General features: G+C 42.1%; 1 protein-coding gene across 1 annotated transcript in view; it reads right to left on the bottom strand.

The window, feature by feature from the left end:
- Positions 1-23,642, bottom strand: part of LOC132387708 (rho-related GTP-binding protein RhoJ-like) — a 57,556-nt gene that overhangs the window by 6,280 nt on the left and 27,634 nt on the right. Inside the window, exons 3-4 of the mRNA XM_059960069.1 lie at positions 6,560-6,724; positions 5,230-5,325 (exon numbers count right to left, since the gene is read on the bottom strand). Of these exons, the coding sequence (XP_059816052.1) occupies positions 5,230-5,325; positions 6,560-6,724 (261 nt within the window). The remainder of the gene's footprint in view (positions 1-5,229; positions 5,326-6,559; positions 6,725-23,642) is intronic.

Below are 23,642 nucleotides of genomic sequence, written 5' to 3'. Positions count from 1 at the left end.
GCATTTCTTTCAAATGGGCAACTCGATTAGCCCATTACTTAAGTACAGGAATGGAACCTGGTGTGGCCACCTGCTGCTGTAGCCCAGCCACTTCAAGATTTGATGTGCTGTGTTCAGCGATGCTCTTCAGCACACCACTATTACAATGTGTGGTTATTTGAGTTATTGTCACCTTCCTGTCAGCTTGAACCACTCTGGCTCCTCTCCTCTGAACTCTATAAAAACATAAGAAACTAGACAATGGGGTGACCCGTTGGTGCACCCTTTGGGAGAAAGGTAGTGCAGTCTGATGTGGCCAGAATGAACATAACATTTTCCTGAATGCTACTGGTATCGCTTTGCTTTGGAAATTGAAGAAGAAAACCTCAGTTTATTAAAGAAGAACGACGTGTAGCAAGGCAAATATAGCTCCTCCTCGTTTAACAAAGGACAATTTTGACGGCATCATTTCTGGTTGATCTACCAAGGCACAAGGGTGTGCCTCTCGATGTCATTCTGGAGACGTGCAGTCCTTTCATCTGTCATCTCTTCATCTCTTCTACTGTTTATTCATTGTCTCTGATCCTGGAGACATGCATTTCTCAGCTCCTTTGTCTCTTCCTCTCTCCTCCTCCTGTACCTGTCTTTGTCATTCTGGAAACGTGCATGCCTCTCCTCCTCTGTCTCTCATCTTTATTGTCCTGATTTTTTGATCCTGGAGTTGTGTGGCCCTGGCCTCCTCCAATTCTTGTTCTCTCCCTCTCCTTGCCGCTTCCCAACGACACTTGGCGTCATCTCTTGACTATAATGTCCCCTTTCTCTTTCCACACATCATAATTAGGCTGACCCTTTTTTTCTACCCTAATGCTGGATAGAAGATCCGAAGCAGTAACACCAAAGCCTCCAGGATGCTGATTATTCTTGACGATGTGGTTGGCGCTCTCCTAAATGGACGTGATATAGTCACCGCTGTCCTTTGACTGGAGCAAAGGGTTTGATGGGTGTCTCGAAGTATGTCATTACAATAAGACTTAATGATCTCTTATTGATGGATGGCAGTTAGATCTGTGCCAATCCTGCACGTGCTGATGGTGACATGCAGAATGTGACCGCTCGAAATAGAGCTGCCCTGCCCTTTTGTTCCAGTTGGTGTTGCTGCTGTGAGCATTGTGAGTCACTTCTGAGACTGGCCGTGCGCATGCGTCGTGGTGTTGCAACGCGGTTTCCATCGTGGCTGACATCGGCTCTCGGGTGAAAGCGGGGCTGTTGATTTTGGCAAGTGGGCAATTTTGTACGAATATATAAACCCTGAACTTTGCAAGCATTCTGTAAGTTAGGGCATTTTAAGTCGATTTAGCCCAAAACAGTGCCAGTGTAATTCATCGTTTGCGTTAATTGGAGGTCACAAACAGAGCATGAGAGTTTTAGTAGTATATAGATAGGAGCAGGAGTCGGCCATCTGAGCTGTCGAGCCTGCTCCACCATTCAATAAGATCGTGGCTGATCTGGCCATGGACTCATCTCCACCTACCTGCCTTTTCCCCATAACCCTTAATTCCCTTACTATGCAAAAATCTATCCAGCCTTGTCTTAAATGCATTTACTGAGGTAGCCTCCAGTGCTTCATTGGGCACAGATTAACATGGTGTTTTTGCCCACAACACTGCTGCTCTTTGGATTACCTTTTGTTTCTCGGACCATTCACTGCAAACTCTAGATACAGTTGTGCTTGAAAATCCCAGGAGATCAGCAGTTTCTACAAAATCCTACAAAAGGTACTTGATTTGAGCAGAAAATCCTTCAAAAAGTAGTGGACTTAGCATAGTACATCGCGGGTAAAGCCCTCCCAATCATTGAGCACATCTACAGTGGCATGCAAAAGTTTGGGCACCCCTGGTCATAATTTCGGTTACTGTGAATAGTTAAGTGAGTAAAAGGTTACCTGATTTCCAAAAGGCATAAAGTTAAAGATGACACATATCTTTAATATTTTATGCAAGATTACTTTTTTATTTCCATCTTTTACAGTTTCAAAATATCAAAAAAGGAAAAGGGCCCGAAGCAAAAGTTTGGGCACCCTGCATGGTCAGTACTTATTAACACCCCCTTTGGCAAGTATCACAGCTTGTAAACGCTTTCTGTAGCCAGCTAAGAGTCTTTCAGTTCTTGTTTAGGGAATCTTTGCCCATTCTTCCTTGCAAAAGGCTTCTAGTTCTGTGAGATTCTTGGGCTGTCTTGCATGCACTGCTCTTTTGAGGTCTATCCACAGATTTTTGATGATGTTTAGGTCGTGGGACTGTGAGGGCCATGGCAAAACCTTCAGCTTGCGCCCCTTGAGGTAGTCCATTGTGGATTTTGAGGTGTGTTTAGGATCATTATCCTGTTGTAGAAGCTGTCCTTTTTTCATCTTCAGCTTTCTTACAGACTGTGTGATGTTTGCTTCCAGAATTTGCTGGTATTTAATTGAATTCATTCTTCCCTTTACCAGTGAAATGCTCCCCATGCCACTGGCTGAAACATAAGCCCAATGCGTGATCGATCCACCCCTGTGCTTAACAGTTGGAGAGGTGTTCTTTTCATGAAATTCTGCACCCTTTTTTCTCCAAACATACCTTCGCTCATTGCGGCCCAAAAGTTCTATTTTAACTTCATCAGTCCACAGGACTTGTTTCCAAAATGCGTCGGGCTTTTTAGATGTTCCTTTGCAAACTTCTGATGCTGAATTTTGTGGTGAGGCCGCAGGAAAGGTTTTCCTCTGATGACTCTTCCATGAGGGTCATATTTGTGCAGGTGTCGCTGCACAGTAGAACAGTGCACCACCACTCCAGAGTCTGCTAAATCTTCCTGAAGATCTTTTGCAGTCAAATGGGGGTTTTGATTTGCCTTTCTAGCAATCCTACGAGTAGTTCTCTCGGAAAGTTTTCTTGGTCTTCCAGACCTCAACTTGACCTCCACTGTTCCTGTTAACTGCCATTTCTTAATTACATTATGAACTGAGGAAACGGCTACCTGAAAACACTTTGCTGTCTTTTTATAACCTTCTCCTGCTTTGTGGGCATCATTTATTTTAATTTTCAGAGTGCTAGGAGGAGCCCATGGCTGCTGATTGTTGGGACAAGGTTTGAGGAGTCAGGGCATTTATAAAGCTTTGAAATTTGCATCACCTGGCCTTTCCTAACGATGACTCTGATCAGGCCATAGCCCTAACAAGTTAATTAAGGTCTGATACCTTGGTAAAAGTTATCTGAGAGCTCAAATCTCTTGGGGTGCCCAAACTTTTGTATGGTGCTTTTTTCCTTTTTTCCCCCGCTCTAAAATTGTACAAAATAAAAATAATACACTAATCTTGCTTAAAATGTTGAAAAGAATGTTTTATCTTTAATTTTATGACTTTTGGAAATCAGTTCATCTTCTACTCACTTAACTATTCACAGAACAGAAATTTTGACTGGGGTGCCCGAACTTTTGTATGCCACTGTACATGAAATGCTGTTGTAGGAAAGCAGCATCCATCATCAAAGATCCCCCCCATCCGGGCCATGCTCTTTTCTCACTGTTGCCATCAGGTAGAATTTGCAGGTGCCTCAGGACTTGCAGCACCAGGCTGAAGGACAGTTACTACCCCTTAACCATTTGGCTTTTGAACAAAAGCGGGTAACTACACTCATCTATTGAGACATTCCCACAAACTAATGATCTCACTTTAAAGACTCATTTTATTTCACGCTCTCGTTTTTTATTGCTATCTATTTGCATTTGCACAGTTTGTTGTCTTCTATGCTCTTGCTCTTTCATTGATCCTGTTAACAGTTACTGTTCTATAGATTTACTTCCCACAGGAAAAATAATCTCAGAGTTGTATGTGGTGACATGTATGTATACTTATTATCAATTTTACCTTGAACTTTGAGTTTCTGAGATACTCAAACCACCCCGTCTGGCACCAACAATCACTCCACAGTCAAAGTCACTTAGGTCACATTTCTCCCCCACTCTGACGTTTGGTCTGAGTAACATCTAAACCTCTTGACTATAGCTGCATGCTTTCATACAGTGATTTGTTGCCACATGATTGGCTGATTAGATGTTTGCATTAACAAGCCGGTAATAAAGTGACCACTGAGTGTACATTAAACTCCTTGGATTAGTAAGTTTAATAATAATTCTTGAAGTGAATTTGTCAGAATAGTGAAATTTGAATGGCCTTTTGAGGCAGCACTGTTGTATATTGCATGGATAGCATGTAGAGGATAGATGTCAAGCTAAATTTAAACAGTGATCACAGGTCTGTTAAATCTCTTTCAATAGTTATAATTTTACTACAAATTCTTCTTTAGGTGCTTCGCAGAATAGATCAACACCAGTCACTAACAGAGTAGAGTATTAGTGTCATTATTAGAATGCAGTCAAGGGCTTCTCATTTGGTACCTGCACTGATATCAAAGAAGAATTCTTGTTAAAAGCAGTAGTATTGATTGCTGGAAGCTGGTTTGACAGTGACTTAACAGAAGAGCATATCATTTGTGAAAACAAAAATAATGGGAAATCACAATTGTAGGAGTCTTTCACTAAGTCAACACAAACTTACTAGGCTGAATGGCCTCCTGTGCTGTATGATTTTAATAAGGAAATGGTATTTGATTTTCAATAGTTCATTATGGTAAGCTGTGTTATGTTAATGCTGCCAGTTATCCCTCATAAACAAAAGGCTTCATTTTTAAATAAACTTTTACCATGCATAGAAATATTTTCACTTAATTTTTTTGATTTAGAGGAACAGCACGGAAACAGGCACTTTGGGCCCAACGAGCCTGCACTGCCCAATTACCCCCATGTGACCAACTGACCGATTAACACCGCTGTCTTTGGAATGCGTGTGGGAGGAAACTGGAGCATCTGGAGGAAACCAATGCGGTCAAGGGGAAACGCATAGACAGTAGTGGGAAGTGAAACCCAGTCCTGCCATTGTAGTTTTGACACCGGGCTGCCCCAAAATTCAATACCACCATCAACCTGAATGCTAACTTGTAGAGAACCTGCCCGTTCTGAACTGTAACCGATTACATTACACAAAAACTTAGTTGCCAGCAATACAAATTTCCATCAACTATGCTAATACACAAATTCCACACTTTACGATGAATAGTCGTTGTGGCTTGAACGTTTCTAGATGAAACGCATCTCGATTATAAATGTATTTATCAGCTCATGTATACTTGCTTAAAGTGAAAACTTTACAAAAATAATTACCTCTTTTGCCAGCTTCACACCTTGTTCATATGTGATAGGTTTTTCCTTCATATGAATTAATCGGGCCAATGTTTTGGGATCATCTCTCAGATCAATCTAAAAATATATTTGATAAGATCATGTTAAGGCATTTGTATTCATTGTTAAACACATTGCCAAGCATTCAATAGTAGTTAAAAAGTTATTTACAAGCAGAGCTTGCAGAGAATAACTTTTAAACTACCGGATGAAATATATAATCAGTGCAGCAGTACAGCCGGAAACATTTTTTATATAACTTTACACTAGTCTTTTGCTATTTTATGTTCAGTACTGTATCTTTTGCAGTATCTAGGGTGAACTTCCGAATTTTAGGTAACTCTTGCCTCCTGTATTCTCTCTCCCCACTCTTCTTCTGATCTACTTCAGAAAAGGTCGTCCCTTTTTGTCCCCTTTCCAACGCCCTTCTCTAATTCCCCATCCCCAATTTTTGACCCTGCCTCCCCCACCCACCAGTTCCATCCACCTACTGCCAACATATTTTACTCTACAGGTTCCATCTTCTGATTTAATTGTTTGCTTTATCACCTCCTTTACACCAGATTCTAACATTGGCAGCCTGTGTATCCTGTTTATGCCCCTCCTGCGTTCACTTTGTCCTCCAGTAGCTCCACTTGCCTTTTTACTGTCCGTCACCACCCTCCATCCCCTCAACTCCTCTCCTCCCCCTCGTCTCCCAACCGGGTCATCTGCCGGGCAGCAAGGCAGCACAGTGGTTAGCACCACACTCTACAGTACCAGTGACCTGGATTCAATTCCCGCCGCTGCCCGCCGGCAGTTTGTACGCTCTCCCCGTGACCGCGTGGGTTTCCTCTGGGTGCTCTGGTTTCCTCCAATGGTCCAAAGACGTACCATTTGGTAAGTTAATTGGTCATTGTCTATTGTCCCGTGATTAGGCCGGGGTTAAACTGGGGTTCGCTGGGCGGCGCAACTCGAGGGGTCTATTCTGCATTCTATCGCAATAAATAAATCAAACTTAGTGGACCCACTTCAGTCCACTGATCATTAATTGCCTGTGTTACCACTCCCTCTCTCCTCTTTATACTGGCTATCTCCATTCTCAGTCCCGATGCAGGGCTTCGACCCCAATCAACAGTTCTCCACTAGGCCCCCCACCCTCACAGATGCTGCTCAACCTACCGAGTTAGTGGATAGCTTGTTGCTCCGGACCCCAGTGTCTGCCTTCTCAGCGTCTCATTATTACATTCCTTGTTGCAGCACAATTGCTGTTCTGAATAGAGAGGTTAGGACAAAGGAAATTCCACTCTTTGCTGTAATAGTATTAACATACCTGAGTTCCAATCAATACATAAGGCACGTGAGGCATACATGCTTTAAGCTCAGGCACCCATTCCTCTTGCACATTGTGGTAAGATGCAGGATTTACGACAGAGAAACAAATCAAGAATACGTCAGTATTTGGATAGGAGAAGGGTCGCAGTTGATTATAGTCCTCCTGTAATAAATTAAGAGGAGAAGGAATAATTAAAAGCCATCAACTCCAACCTATTGTGTGTTACACAAGAGATTAATTATGCCTGCATTCCTTCTGTTATCGGAACAGCTATGTGTAATTTCATAAATCAATATACAAGTGGCTCGATTTCCTGCCCTCAGTGATGTCATGCAGTTGACTTGAATGGCCTCAATCCAATGCAGTAGATATATTTGGTTTTGAACAGTTGTCTAATCATCTGCATTACTGGAAGCAAACAACATTTTCAGGATGCACCTCACACAAGATGCTGGAGAAACTCAGGAGGTCAGGCAGCATCTATGAAAAGGAATAAACATCGACTGCTCACTCTTTTTCATAGATGCTACCTGACCTGCTGAATTTCACCAGCATTTTGCTCGTACTATTCTGGATTCTGCACAATCTCTCGTGTTTATTATTCTCAGGTTGTTCTTAAGTTGCAATGGAAATGTCCACTCAATGATCTATTTCGAATGTATTCAGTTTATTTGCCTTTATTTTCTCAGAAGACACAAAATACAATGCAATCAAAGCAATATTCTACTTATCAGACTATTTAAGTATTATTCTCCATAACAACACTGCTTTGCCAATGTATATTTATTTAGATTCAAATAAAAACAAGGTCTGGAAATTCTCATCACCTTGGGAGCATGTGTGCAGAAGCAGCATTTACTGTTCCAATCAATGAACTTCCATTAAATTCAGCTTTTTTTCTCCTCTCTTGCCATAGATATTGCCTGAATTTTCAATTTTTATTTGACATTCTACATCATTGTGAGGAAGACAGAAGTGATTCTGCAGATGCTGGAAATCTGGAGCAACACACACAAAATCCCAGAGGAAGTCAGCAGGTCGGGCAACATCCATGGAAGATAATGAACAGTCGATGTTTCAGAATGAGACCCTTCATTGAGACTGCCCTACTGAGCTCCTCCAGCATTTTGTGTATGTTGCTGTCATTGCAATGGAATTGCTTTATAGTCTGCCTTTTAATGAACAAGTGAATCTTCATGGCACTTTAAGTCTTCTTGTGAGTCCTGTTGCCTCAAATGACTAAAAAATAATGCCTATCAATAAGACACATTCACAAAGAGTACAGTTGCAGTATCAATTGATGACATAGGAAGAATAATACTGCTAATACTCCACCTACTGGCGAGAAGACAAACTGAATAAGATGGTGAGAATCTTGCTGAAGAAATGAACTATTTGACAGAAAATTTCCAGATTACAAGGTCGCTCTTGTACTGATTTAATTTTATACTGCAAGCAAACAAGTCACATGTCTACAGACACAGATATTAAATACACTTTAAAAAAAAAGAATGTTTAAGATTCTAAAAGATCCAAATTTAAAGAGTTCCAAAACACTGTGGCTACAAAATGTGAAGCTTATATAACCAAATATCCAAAACAAACCTCTAACTTTATAAACATAAAAATGAATATGTAGAGCAAGTTCCAATTTTATTTAACAGCTCCTCATAAATTAGAGCTTTCGCAAGACAACATTCAATTCAATAAACCATATTTCCTGCCATATTATTTATTAAGTAAGGAGTTTTGTTTCTTATTCAGAGTGAACTGTTTAAGATGGCTTTGACAGAAAGTCATACAAATATAACTGGATATATACTACATAGTTTGTGTATTATATGCCAAATAGAGGCGGGGAGGCAAGAAGGAGAAGATGATAGCAAGATGTATTCTTCTTTCAGTCACTTACCGGTGTCTGGAGTTCAGCTGGCTCTAGGAGATAAGGTGTAGGGTCACAGGAAGATACAGCAAGGAAACAGGTCCTTCAGACTATCAATTCCAAACTGACTCTCAACCATTCATTTCATATTAATCCTACGATAATCTTTATGCTTGTTCTCCCCATCTTCAGCTCAACTTCCCCCAAGATCCTACCACTCAGCCATACATTAGGGGAAGCTTGCAGTTGTCACTTAACTTACCAACTGGACGTGGGAGGAAAGCAGAGCGACTAGCAGAAACCCAGGGACCATGAGGCAACCCTGTTCTAACCACCGCGAGGCTGACTGTGGTAGAAGACCACAACTTCATGGTGATCAACCACGGTCCATGAGCAAGCCTTAGATAATTTTGCTCAAGGCTTTGGGGTGAAGAAGTGAGATGCCTGTTTGTGCGATGTTTTTTTTTTAAGAAGTATCTGTTGATGCTGATTAACTGGGGCCCAACTATCTGTTGATGTGTCTGAATTGTCAGCAACAGCTTCCTTAGCTCAGGAGTTAAATGAGAAACCAGGTAGTCAGTTTAGTAAGATTACATCATCTACATCTGGCATCCACCTGCCAAGAGAAAGGTGGGAAGCTAGATATCCCTGATAAGTCAAATAAACTAAATGCACTAGAACAACATCAAACATAGATCGGATTGAAGCCATACTGAGATTAGAAGTGCATCAACTTTAATTTATAAGAAACATTCCCGTTTTTATTTCTTAAACTGAGCTGAAGCCACTTTCCTGAATTCAGAATCAAAATAAGGTTTAATATCATTGGCATACATATGGCATGAAATTTGCTGTTTTGCAGCAGCAGTACATTGCAATACATAAGAAAATAACTATACGTTATAAAAAGAACACATAAAAAATTAAACAGGTATTGCAAAATAAAAAATCGTGGTAGAGTTCATGGGTTCATTATCCATTCAGAAATCTGATGTTGGAGGGGAAGAAATGGTTCTTAAAATGTTGTGTGTGTCCCCCTATGCTCCTGTACCTCCTCATTGATGGTAGCAATGAGAAAAGGGCACATCCCGCCACTGCCTATAAGGAGCTTTGCCCATTCTTTTTGTGACCACATGGGTTTCCCCCCACAGTCTGAAGACGTACCGCTTGTTAGGTTAATTAGTTATTGAAAATTGTCCCATGATTAGGCTCGGATTAAACTGGTAGATTGCACTAATTGAAGGGCCCAAAGGGCCTATTCTCAATAAACAAGTAGATTGGTGATGGATGCTGCCTTTCTGAAGCATTGCCTTTTGAAGGCTTCCTCAGCAGTCTAGTGCCCAGTAATAGAACTGGCTGAGTTTACAACTTTCTGCAACTTTTTCTGTGCAACGGTCCCTCCATACCAAGCAACGCAGCAACCAATTAGAATGGTTTCCACAGTACATTAGTAGAATTTGCTAGAGGCTTTGGTGGCGCAGTGATATCAACACTGGACTCCGGAACAGAGGTTCCTGGGTTTGAATCCAGTTGGGCTGCTCCCAAGTACACTTTCCATCCGTGCCGGGTTGAGTGTTGAGTTCGCAATTTGTCCTCGGAAAATACTGCGAAATGTCTGTGTGAGGAGTGGCGTCCCACACAGTCTTTCGTTCCTCGCCTTGTAAGGCCTGAATCGATGTCAGCATCATCACCTGGTGACATACTAAGTCCCCTCAAGCTTCTAAAGAAATACAGCTGCTGTCATGCCATTTATGTAAAAATGTTGGGCCCAGGATAGATCTTCAAAAATGTTGACAGCCAGGAACTTGAAAGTGCTCACCCTTTCCACTGCTGACCCCTCGATGAGGCCTGGTGTGTGTTCCCCTGACTTCCCCTTCCTGAAGTTCACAAACAATTCTTTAGTTCTATTGGTGTTGATTGCCAGGTTATTATTGCAACAACACTCAACCAACTGATTTTTCTCACTCCTGAATACCTCGTCATCACCATCTGAAATTCTGCCAACAACAGTTGTGTCGTCAGCAAATTTATAGATGGTGTTTGAGCTGTGCCTAGCCACACAAACATGAGCGTAGAGAGAGTAGAGCAATGTACACATCACTGAGGTGTGCCAGTGTTGATTATCATCGAGAAGTAGATGTTATTTTCAATCTGCACTGACTATGGTCTTCCAGCAAGGATGTCAAGGATGCAGTTGCAGAGGGAGGTACAGAGGCCCAGGTATTGGAGCTTTCTGATTAGATCTGAGGTTATGGTTGTGTTGAATGCTAAGCTGCAATCGATAAACAACAGCCTGATGCAGGTGTTGCTGTGATCCAAGGCTGAGTGGAGATCCTGTGTGGTTGTAGCCACAGTAGACCTACTGTGGTGACAGGCAAACTGCTCCAGGTTCCTAATTGGGCAGGAGTTAATTCTGGCCATGACTAACCTCTCAAAGCACTTCATCACAGTGGATGAGAGTGCAAGTGGGTGAGATCCTTGTGACAGCTCACTCTGCTCTTCTTGGACACTGGTGTGATTGTTGCCCTTTTGAAGCAAGTGGGAATCTCTGACTATAGCAATGAGAGGTTGAAGGTATCCCTGAACATCACCTCTGGTTGGTTGGCACAAGCTTTCAGTGCCTTACCAGGTACACCAAGAGGGCCTGACGCCTTGCGAGGGTGAAAGATGTTCCGATGTTGGCCTCTGAGATGGAGGTTACAGAGTCACCAGATGCTGCAGGGGTTCGCACAGGTATAGCTTTATTCTCTCTCTCAAAGGATGATAAAAGGAATTGAGCTCATCTAGGAGTGAAACATCACACCCATTTATGATGTTGGGCTTTGCTCTGTAAGAAGTAATGGCCTGCAAACCATGCCAGAGCTGATGCGCATCTGATTCCATCTCTAACTTCAGTCAGAATTTTTTTTTGTTCTTAAAATAGCCTTCTGTAGGTCATACCTGGACATCTTGTATAGTTCTGGATCAAAGGTCTCAAATGCCACAGCTCTAGCCCTCAACAGCCAATGAAGCTCCTGGTTCATCCACAGCTTTAGGTTTGGGTATGTTCTCAAAGTCACATTACCTTCCACACAGGTCTCGGTGAAATTGGTGACAACTGTAGCATATTCGTTCAGATTCAAAGATGAATCCCTGAATATTGTCTAGCCGACTGACTCAAAGCAGTCTCCTATAGGTGCTCCTCTGCCTCCATTCACCAAACCTTCTTGGTCCTCACCACTAGTGCTAAGGTCTTTGCCTAAATGGCAGGAGTAGAAATGCAGCCAGGTGATCAGACTTCCAAAGTATGGGCGTGGAATGGCACAGTAAGTGTTTTAGATGGTGGTGTAATGGTATAACATCCATACTCACATCATTCTACAGATGTGCAAGTAAAGAGAATTCTAATGAGCTGCATTACTGCTTAGAAAGGAAACCTCTCTGCGGTGGACAGAAGGCCCTACAATGGCTAGTCAAAGCTGCCCAAACCATCACTGGGACCAGCCTAAAATATATAAAATATATGGCATGAAAGGCGCCAAGTAAGGGCATAACATCATGAAGTATCTCACACACCCTGCTCATGGACTGTTTGTCCTGCTCCAATCAGGGAGCAGGATACATAGCGTACATGGTAGGACTACCAGATTCAAAAAGAACAGTTTTTCCCCCCCCAGGCAGCAAGTCTGATCAACGCCTCCACCCACTAACTCCACCAACACATTATTTCCTGTCAGTTGCCTTATGTACAGTGGAGTGCCACTTTATGGACCTACATCAATATATATATAAGCTATTTTATTGTATTAATATTTATCCTGTGTGTTTTTAAGTTTTATTATGTTCTTTTGATTTTTTTTGTGCTGCATTGGATGCGGAGTAATAATTATATTGTTCTCCTTACACCTGTGTACAGGACATGGCATTAATCTTGTCAAGTGTGCTGGCTCCTCTGGTTCCACAGGTGATACGTTGCTGGGTAGTTCTTCTTTAAGCTGGCCTGGATGAAAGCCCCTGCAAGGAAGGTAACAGGGTGCATTGTTTGTGATAGCTGAATGCAGTGCTCAACCCCTCCAGTGCCTGCTTGAAGTTGGCCAAAGGTGGAAAATTCCCTCAGCCTCTCATTCTCCCCCTTTCTCCCAAAAAGAACTGAATTTCCACCCAAGAAAAAGGAGTGACCCCAGGTGCTTTACAGTTTCTGATAAAATACCAAAAATTCAATTGTTCTGTGTGTGTCAATATATTCTTAATATGTTCAATTTTGATAGATTTCATGATTCTGAGTGCTTGTCGATATGTCATTCATTGATATTCTAATTTAACAGGTTTTACCAGCTCTTCGAGCATTTTCACAGGATTTACCAAATGGAAGGCTCCTCGCCAAGTAGGGGGTTTACAAGTCAGATCAGAGCCAAACTCTGCGAGAGAAGTTGTCACAAGAAGGGTGGATTTATTAGGGTGGTGATCACTGACAGCAAGAAACACTGCTCCATGCAAGGTATGGTGCAATACTATTCTTTAATGGGTTACCAAGAAAATACTTGCATGGTTTAAACTAATTAACATATGTTATGATTCATAATATATTCCCACTGATATTTCATGAAGTAATTACATATTTATGAGTGAGCATGGTTTGTGAAGTATTTTCCTCATAATTCTTTGTAACTTTTAAACCATCCATTGCCCCTGCATGTAGTCCTGGATAAGCAAAATCCTCCTTCAGTAAAAAACTCCATCCTGCTCCTTCACCGGCCTCCCTGGTTGAACTGTGAACGTACGTTTCCAGAAGATTCTGCGCTGGTACGTGCTGCACTGCAGCATCACCATGCAGTTCTGAGACAGAATCTAGTCAGGAGAAAGGGGGCAGTGATGGAGGGATTTAGTATTAATAACTCAGGCAAGTTATTAACTTGCCTGCTGGTCTCCTAGATGGACATTATACTAATAAGACCATGTCCTCCTGGAAATACCCCAGGAGAATATTTCCTAGATGAATGAGAAAAAGTATCTTTGTGCCTCCCCAAAGCCAAATCATATCAGCGGTTCATTGTGGACGGGCAATTCGATGCCTTGGGCTGAATTTCTTCATTAGTATGAGCTGATGCAGAAGGGGTTGTGGAGACGACTTACTCCAGCTTCAATCAATGTTTAATTGCAAAACGCTGCTGATAAAAATTGCTAAGCAATTGACTTCAGGAAGATCAGCATGCTGCACTCAGCCTCTGCACAACGGCCATGTTACCTCCACTGACCAGAGCTGAATTTGTTAAAGGCTGCAGATAGAATTTACGTGGATGTTCATGATGCTCAGAACAGGAAAATGGCACCGAGTGGAAGACATGCTTTACTGATGTGTTACCGACTTGGGCATCCAAGTGTGAACCCCTCCCACGTTCCCAACCTCAACTCCATCAAAGGTGGTGAACAAAGAAAACAGTCGTAAATATCAGGAGAAACGGTAGTAAATAAGACGACAAATTGAAGACTTCTTCAAATAGATTGCAGCATCACACTATACAAAGTGGATAACCAAAATAGCTAGAGCACTAAGAGCTACACAATAACTAGGACAGAACACTTGTGCAAAATTTCACAGGTACCACATTGTAGCAGAGCACAGCGTTACTGACAATGAAAATATAATTTAGATGCCGGAGAAATGAAACAAAAAATAGAGAATGCAAAAAAAATACTCCCGGTCAGGCAGCATTTGTGGAAGGAGAGCAGAGTTAACATTTATAAGTAGGTGACCCTTCTCCTCAGCAGGGTCTCCAACCCGAACCAATAGCTCTGCTTCTCATTTCACAGATGCTAGCTGACTTGCCAAGTATTTCCAGCATTGTTTGTGCTTGTTTCTGACGCCACCACCAGTACAGGGCACATCATTAACATGTTTAACATGATTAAAAGTGGGGGAACACATTTTGTTTGGTTAACATTTGAAATAGACAAACTCCCCAACTAATCAAACTAAGTGGCACACATTTAATTTGTGCACAACACAAACTACAATTCAGAGTGACTGTTTGCCCGTCATTCCTTTGAGAGCTATTCAAACTTCTACATCCCACCACTATTTCACCACTACAGAAAACCCTGGCAATTCTGGACAATGTTTCTCACCCCCTGCATGCCACCTTGGCTCAATAGAGGAACATTTTCAGTAACCGACTAAGGCAACTGTGCTGCTCCAAAAAGTGTTTTTATGAGGTTGTGGCGACCCATTTCCTGGCACATCCGAACCGGCTCACAATTAGCCAGCGTTCCGGCTAAGGGAGATAGCCTGCGGGGATTTGTGAGTACGTGTCTTTTGGAGCATCTGCGCCCCATGGGAGGCAGGTTGAGGAGGCTTAAAAGCAAGGCTGTGTAGTTCGAATAAAGTTTTCTTTGACTGCAGTTTACCGACTCCGTGTCGTTATTTTAGCGCTGCGTGCAGCACACCGCTACAAGATCATTTTTACCCTTGGCTATCAGGCTCTATAATGAGTCAACCTATTGCTGGAGAAGTGATCTTGAAATCTTTGACGTGTAAACCTTTTAAAGGTAAATTATTTTTATTCTTTCTTAGTTCTCTTCTAATATTTGTATATTTGTGCACTTGTAATGCTACTATGCCACTGTAATTTACTTTGGTATTAATAAAGTATTTATTTATCTGTATCAGTTAGGTTAAGAGAACAAGGTGCTGGGGAAAAGCAAGGGATGATTCTCAGTTCAGACCTCAGCCAGCAGCACTGTGAATAATATCGGTCAAGGGAACACAAGGAACCATGGCAGAAATGGATCTTCCTAAAACTGAGGACTATCATATTATACACTCACATGTAAACATCACAAAAAACCACCATCACAGATTTTAGCCACACATATGCTTCTGCTCATTTGGTCTGGTCACAGGCACATCCACAAACTCAGCAGTGTACAGGAATTAATTTGCAGCAAGTTGCAACCACAGGAGAGAAAATTAAAAGACACACTCAACATAGAAAAACAACTAGTCTGCAGCCAGATAACCATCATCCTTCTCCCCAACTAAACCGAGACTTCTAGTGTAAGATGATTAATTGTGGGAACTAACAAATTTCCTGCTGATCCAGGACAAAGGACTTCAGGTGTGGGAGTAAGGCTGTGTGTTCTCTCAAGAATGCTTCCCAGTACAACGTGATTCATGGAGCAAATGGGATGGGGGCTCCCCATTAGAAAGGAAGGATGCAAAATGTTAGGAACAGTTAGATTTTTGGCAACTTTTTCCAGATTATTTCTAAATAATGCTCATTAATTCACAATTGGATTTCTCCAAGGAAGTCACAGACTTCATAATCTTCTTTACTTCTTTCAAATAAAATATTAACATATTCCTGGCAGATTGTTAGCATATTCCTGGCAGACTACTTCAAGATGATGGCAGCCTGGAAAGTGACCAATCACTTACATCATTGTGGTCAAATGTCGCAAACGAGTTCCACATTGGTGAAATGGAACCCTTCCAGTTCGTGACTGCTAAAGAAAAGTTAACTGGCCTGATACAGCACTATCAGTGAGGGAACAGTGAATCCCACCATCTGAAAGAAATTGAATGCCTCTCATTTTGCTGCCTGCTGCCCACAGAGGAAGAAGTGAAACAGCTTGAACTAACCAACCCTGCATTAGTCACTGTGATGTGAGAGGCCTTATGTTTGAGATTAATATGCTTTGTAACTCCAGAACATAAAACTAATCGAAAGAAAAAGTCATGGAGACCAGGACAAATGAGTATGCTCAGTTTTTACTTTTAGTGAGGTGCACACATGATGTGGTGGCATGGTGACGTATGCCATTTACATATAACCCATAATGAATTATGTTAACAAATAAAGAATGCTTATTCAAACAATTTATTCACAATATCACTCAAATATTAAATACACAATAGCTGTCATAGCAGATAGATGTTTATTTACATTAATGATTGGGCACCACCAAGAACAATGTGACCAGTCATCAGTTAATTGCATTCAGTGCACAAGAAATTAATGGACACTAATTTAGAGTCAGAATCAGAGGGCACAGAAAACAGGTCTTAAGCCTACTGTATCTATGCCAAGTGCAGAGCTTATCCCAATTACCAGAACTTGGGAAATTCAAATACTCATCTTAAGTAGAGTCACACAGCACAGAAACTGGCCCTTCAGCCCAACTGACCAAGATTCCCATCTAACTGAGTAAATTTGCCTACATATTCCTCCACACCATTTTTCTATCCAAGTGGTTTTTTAAAGTTATAAATGCATCTGCTGCAACCACTTCCTCTGGCAGCTCATTCCATTTACAACCAACTTTTGGAATGAACTGCCAGAGAAAGTTGCCCCTCAGGTTCCTATTAGATCTGTCCCCTCACACCATAGCTATGCCCTCCCATTCTCAATTCCCCAAGCCTGGGAAAAAAATGACCATAAAATCATGTCCCTTATGATTTTATACACCTGTATAATATCACCCTAATGAACAAAGCCTAATCCTGCTCAACTCCGCTCCATAACTCAGTCCTTCAAGCCCTAGGAACATCCTCAATAATCTCCTTTACACTTTCTCCCACTTAATGACAAATGTGGCCTTGCTATTTTCTTGCAAAACTGCAACTACATCCCAACTTCTTATACTCAATGCCTTTACTGGGGGCCAGTGTAGTGTAGTGGTTAGCGCCAGCAACCTGGGTTCAATTCCCACACTGTCTGTAAGGAGTTTGTATGTTCTCCCTGTGACCATGTGGGTTTTCCAGTTTTGGGTGCTACAAAGCCTAGCAGTTAGCGCAACAATATTGCAGCTTGGGGTTCAGAGTTCAATTCCAACACAGTCTGTAAAGAGTCTCTGCACGTCCTCCCAGGGGAATGTGTGGGTTTTCTCAGTTTCTCCCCACAGTCCAAAGACATACTGGATCGTTAACTGGTCATTGTAAATCATCCCGCTTAGGTTAGGACTAATCGAGGTTGTGAGATTTCTGGGGTGGAAGACTACACGGGCCTATTGTGCACTGTACAAATAAACAAACAAACAAGGCCTTCTTCTCCACTCTGTTCTCCTGTGATGCCATTTTCAGGAATCTATGTACTTGTCCCTCTGTTCTACAACTCCCCTCAGGGCTCTACCATTCACTGTTAAGGCCCTGATTTGCCCTCCCAAAATGCAACACCTGGCACATATCTAAATTATTTGCCATTCCTCAGCCCATTTACCCAGCAGCTCAAACCCCTCTGCAAATCGTGATACCCATCTTTACTCTCTACGACACCACCTTTTTCAGTGCCATTTGCAAACTTACCAACTATAAGGGGCAGAACAAGAGATGGCACAAGAGGGCAACTTCTCCCAGCTTATCAGTGAAAAAATTAAATTCTTCCTATTCTAATGTCTCTATTTGCCTATTCAGGGGGTTGCTGAGTCCTATTGGGTGTTCTGATCTACAGCAGCACTCAAAGACTGCGGATCTGCCGATCTTGGAGCTTGCTGACTGGCCATATTTCAGCATGTGCGGGTTTGGCCTGAAGTTGGACACTTCTGGGGCCCGAGGACAAGAACTCTCACCGGTGACACGCACTGAAGCACAGTGGGAGCCAGAACATCGAAGACAGTGGGAAAGGCTGTTGGAGGGTTCTGCATACAGGGGCAGAGGGGGAGGTAGAGGCAGAGGGAGAGGGACTGACTGACTTTTGGATGTCAAAATATTGGAGTAAACAGTTAGTTTTTGATGGACTGTAGACCACGGCCTCTCTTTGGGGTCTTTGCTTTTGCTTGCATAGTGGGTGGTGGGACTGCTGATGTTTATGCTAGAATAAGTGGGGGAAGGGGATGGTTGATGCTGCTTGTGCTTAAGAGGGAGGCAAGGGGCTTTGGGCTTCTTATGTTTTTTTACTGTCATCCTTTGGGGGATTTTCTTCTGTTTCAAGGATGACTGCAGAAAGTAAGAATTTCAGGTTGTATATTGTATACATTGTCCGATAATTAAATGGAACTTCTGAACTACAGCTTTTACATTCTTATCCAAATCATCGATATGGTTAACAAATAGCAATGGGCGTAGCCCTGACCCCTGGAAAACAGCACGGTTATGCGTCTGTAGTCTGATTAAAAGAAAACCTTCCACTATCACTCTCTGCTTCCTACCATCAAGCCAAATCTGTATCTAATTAACAAGCTCTCCGTGAATCCCATGTGATCTAACTTTCCATAGCAGTCCATGATGTGGAATCTTATCAAAGGCCTTACTGAAGTCTGTATGTCTATCTTCATCAGTCTTGTTAGTTACTGCTTCAAAAAAATTCAAATTCAAGAGACAAGATGTCCCATGCACAAAGCAGTCCCGACTAACCCTAATGAACCCCAACATTCCAAGCGCATCTGTATCTTTTTCCTCAGAAATCCTTTGAGTAACTTACCTACCACAGAGGTTAGGCTTAGAGGCCTATAGTTCCCAGTTTTTCTTTGCAGTCCTTCTTAAAAAAAAGGCATAACATTAGCCATCCTCCAGTCTTCCAGCGCTTCATCCATCGCTAACAAAGATTCATATATCTTAGACAGGGTCCATAATTTATTTTCAAACTTCTCACCCTTGTGATAATCTTTGCCTCCATCACCTACTCAGGCAGTCTGTTCCAGATTCCAATCATCCTCCCAGTGGTAAAAGAATCCTCTTGTGATTCCATCTAAACTTCCTTACCCTTTATTTTAAAACCCATGTCTTCTTACATTAGATACATTTTCAATGGAGGAAAAGTTTCTTTCTAGCTCTCTGATATACTGTACATCCCTCATCAATATTTATATCGTAAAATCTTCCTTAGTATCCTTCCCAAATGGGAAATAAACATACCATGTTCAGTCTTTATTACTAAACCACTCTGTGCAACATCTGGTGAATCTCCTCTGCAATTTCCCGGTATAATGATATCCTTCCTACTGTGTGGTGTTGAGGAATGTACCCTGTACTCCAGCTGTGGCCTAACCAATGTTTTAGAAAATTATAACATAAAATTGCTCTTGTATTCTATCCTTCGTGGTGGCACGGTAGTGTAGTGGCTAGCACATTATTTTGCAGCATAGGCAATTCCCAGTCGGAGTTCAATTCCTGCTGCTGCCTGTAAGGAGCTTGCATATTCTCCCGTGACTGCGTGGTTCTCCTCCCACATTCCATAGATGCGATTAGGGTTAGTAGATTGTGAGCCTGCTTTGTTGGCGTCAGGAGCGAGGCAACACCTACGGGCTACCCAGCACAATCCTCATGGGTTTGACATGACACAAATGACGCATTTCACTGTACGTTTCTATGTACGTATGGCAAATACAGCCAATCTTTTTCCTCTTAAAATCAGTTAATGCAAGCAAATATTCTACACCATAATGATCTTAAAGCTGTGAACTAAAGTCCCTCCATTTCTCAATATTCCCTCTGAACCCATCATCCGCTATGTTCGTACCATCATTTGTTGTGTATGTACTACCCCAGTTAGTTCTGTGAAAGTGCACCAATTTGCACATTAAGAATAAATTCCATCTGCCTTTGCTCTATGCACTTTATCAACTGATCAATATCACCTGGTGGCAATCTCCCTTACTATCAACAAAGCCAAATTTCCATGTCCACTGCAAGCTTACCAATCATATACCTCTAAAATTAATATGCAAATTAATGTATATAACAAATCGTAAGGGCTTCAGCAATGATCTCCATGGTACATCACAGATAGCAGACTTCCAATACTCTTTGTCATTGCTACTCACTAATTTTAGATCTAATTTGCAACTTGTCATGGATCCCACATGGTGCTTATTAAAGTTCTTACTGATGTCCAGATTACGCCAATCATACTGTCTTCGTCAACAGACCTTGCTACCTCAATTAAATGTATTAACAAAGACATGCTGACAACATTTGATTAATCTTTGCCTTTCTTGTATATGATAATTTTGTCCTTCAGAATTTTTCCAGTAAGTTTCCTATTGCTAATGTTACTTTCACAGGCCCGGGTTTACCTGGTCTACGCTACTGCATATCTGGCACCTCACTGGTGGCCAGTGAAGATCTTAGACTCTGTCAAAGCACCACAGTAACCTGGGATGTACCCATAGAGTACAGCACAGAAACAGGCCCTTTGCCCATCTAGTCCATGCTGAAACCTTTTAAACTGCCTACTCCCATCGACCTGCAATGGGCCCATAGTCCTCTATACCACTACCATTCATGTACCTCTCCGAATTTTGCTTAAATGTTGAAATTGAGCTTGCATCCACCACTTGTGCTGGCAGCTCATTCCACACCCTCACAACCCTCCGAATGAAGACGTTTCCCCTCATATTTCCCTTAAACTTTTCACCTTTCACCCTTAACCTATGATCTCTACCATCCTCAAACCTACTAAGGATTTTAATAACACCTCCTTTTTTGATAGGAAATTATGATTGAACCATTAAAGTTCTGAGCTATAGCACCCTTGAAAGGCACAAGTAATAATGATGAGATAGGATAAAGGTGTGATTTTAAGAGCTGTCACAATTCTGTTACTGGCCAAAACCTGAAGAATTGCTTCCATCTGCAGAGAAAGTGTCAAAAATAAAAGCAGGTGTCTGCAGATTATCCTTCTGCAAACGAACAAAACCCTTACTGTCTGCAATACTGCACAAGCCACACCTGTCACATATTACAGTGGATCAACACTTTCGGCTTACACATTTGTTTCAAGATCTGACATTGTGTTTTACTTTATGCAGGATATGGAGTTAAATAAACTAAACATTATAAAATTGTCAAAGAATTTTACTGCTGGCATAGTTTACAATTTTATCTGGCAGCTATCTTTTTTACAAAACAAGCATAATATCCACAAATACACAACCTTTCACAGTTCTGTAAAGTTATGATTTCTGCCTTGCAACATAAAATATTTCAGGAAAACTAAACAATTTGAAAATCAGATTCAGATGTTTTTCTCCAGCCTCCTGGGTAACTACATCTGTACCAGGCACAGCAAGCTGCAGCACGTTCAAGAACTGGAGCCGTGGCTCCATGACCTTCGACAATTCAGGAAACTGAGGGGCTGATAGATAGGAGCTACAGGAAGGGAGTCACCACTAAGTTGCAGGAGGCAGGTACCTTGGTGACTGTAAGGAGAAGGAAAGGAAATGGGCAGCCAGTGCAGAGTAACCCTGCGGCTGTTCCCCTCACCAATAACTACAACACTTTGGATACTGTTGGGGAGGGAATAACAGCAGCGATTGGGTCTCTAGCACTGAATCTGGCGCTGTGGCTCAGAAAGGGAGGGGGGCGAAGAGCACTGCAGTAGAGATAAGAGATTCCATAGTTCAGGGAGTAGACATGAGATTCTGTGGATGTGATAGAGACGCCCGGATGTTAAGTACCTCCCAGGTGCCAGGGTCAGGGACGTCTACGATCAAGTCCACAGTAATCTAAAGGGGGAGGGTGAGCAACTGGAAGTCGTGGCACATGTCAGCACCAATGACATAGGTAGGAAAAGGGAGGAGGTCCTCAAGAGGTAAGTTAGGGAGCTCGGTAGAAAGCTGAAAAGCAAGATCTCCAGGGTAGTAATCTCTGGATTACCACGCGCCAGTGCGGGCAAGAATAGCATGATTTGGCAGATGAATGTGCGGCTGAGGAACTGGTGCAGGGGGCAGGGTTTCAGATTTCTGGATCATTGGGTTCTCTTCTGGGGAAGGTACGACTTGTACAAGAGGGAGGGGTTACACCTGAACCAGAGGGGGAACCAATATCCTTGTGGGCAGGTTTGTGAGAACCACTGGGGAGAGTTTAAACTAATTTGACAGGGGAATGGGAAACTAAGCAATAGGGCTGAGGATGGGGCAATTGCTTTACAAGCAGAGGCAGTGTGCAGTGAGACCGTCAGGAAGATAATGGGCAAAACTGCAGTCAGTTGAATGAGTTTCAGTGTAATGGGGGACAAAAATCAAAAAGGTTGATGAAAACAGGACTGGAGCTGTTGTATTTGAATGCACACAGTATCCGGCATGAGGTAAATGATCTTGTAGCACAGTTAGAGGAAGGTAGGCATGATGCTTGGGCATCAGGGAGTCATAACTGAAAGAAGATTATAGCTGGCAGGTTAACATCCAAGGATACACATTGTATTGAAAGTACAGGCAGGTAGGCAGAGGGGGTGACATTGCACTGTTGGTAAAAAAAAAAATGACATCAAATCATTAGACAAAGGTGACATGGATTGGAAGATGTAGAATCATTGTGGGTAGAGTTAAGGAACTGTGAGCCTTAAAAGACCCTGATGGGAGTTAAATACAGGCCTCCAAACAGTAGCCAGGATGTGGGCTACAAATTACTACGGAAGATAGAAAATGCACATAAAATGGCAAAGCTACGATAGTCAGGGGGAATTTCAATATGCAGGTAATTGGAAAAATCAGGTTGCTGCTGATTTTGGACCCCAAGAGAGAGAATTTGTAGAATGCCTCTGAGATGGCTATTTAGAGCAGCTCGTGATTGAGTCCACTAGGGGGATCAGCTATTCTGGATTGGGTGATGTGTAATGAACTGGATTTGAATAGGAAGCTTAAGGCAAAGGAAGCCTTAGGAAGTAGTGATCATAATATGATAGAATTCACCCCTCAATTTGAGAGGGAGAAGCTAAAGTCAGAGGGTTCATTATTACAGTGGAGGAAAGGGAATTACAGAGCCATGAGAAAGAGCTGGCCAAGGTTGATTGGAAGGGGATACTAGCAGGGATGACTGCACAACAGTAATGGCTGGAGTTTCTGGGAGCAACTTGGAAAGCACAGGATAGGTACATCCCAAAGAAACTGATGACGCAACTGAGGCTGACAAGGGAAGTCAAAGCCAACATAAAAGTGAAAGAATGGCATTTAATAGAGCAAAAATTAGTGGGAAGTCAGAGGACTGAGAAGCTTTCAAAACAAAAAGGCAACTAAAAAAGCCACAAGGTGCAAAAAGATTAAATATGAAAGTAAGTTAGTCAATAATATCAAAGGCGACACCAAAATGTTTTGCAAATATATAAACAGTTAAAGAGGCAAGAGCAGGTAGCAGACTGCTGTAAAATGACCCTGGAGAGCGGGAAAAGGAAATGGTGGACAAACTGAATAAGCATTTTGCACCAGTCTTCACTGTGGAAGACACCAGCAGAATATGGTGAAAGTTTGCAAGTGTTGGGGGGTGGGGGGGGGGTGGCAGAAGTGAAT

Source organism: Hypanus sabinus, chromosome 2, assembly GCF_030144855.1.
Source record: "Hypanus sabinus isolate sHypSab1 chromosome 2, sHypSab1.hap1, whole genome shotgun sequence".
NCBI classification, from domain to species: Eukaryota; Metazoa; Chordata; class Chondrichthyes; order Myliobatiformes; family Dasyatidae; genus Hypanus; species Hypanus sabinus.
This window is presented reverse-complemented; position numbering and strand designations above follow the sequence as displayed.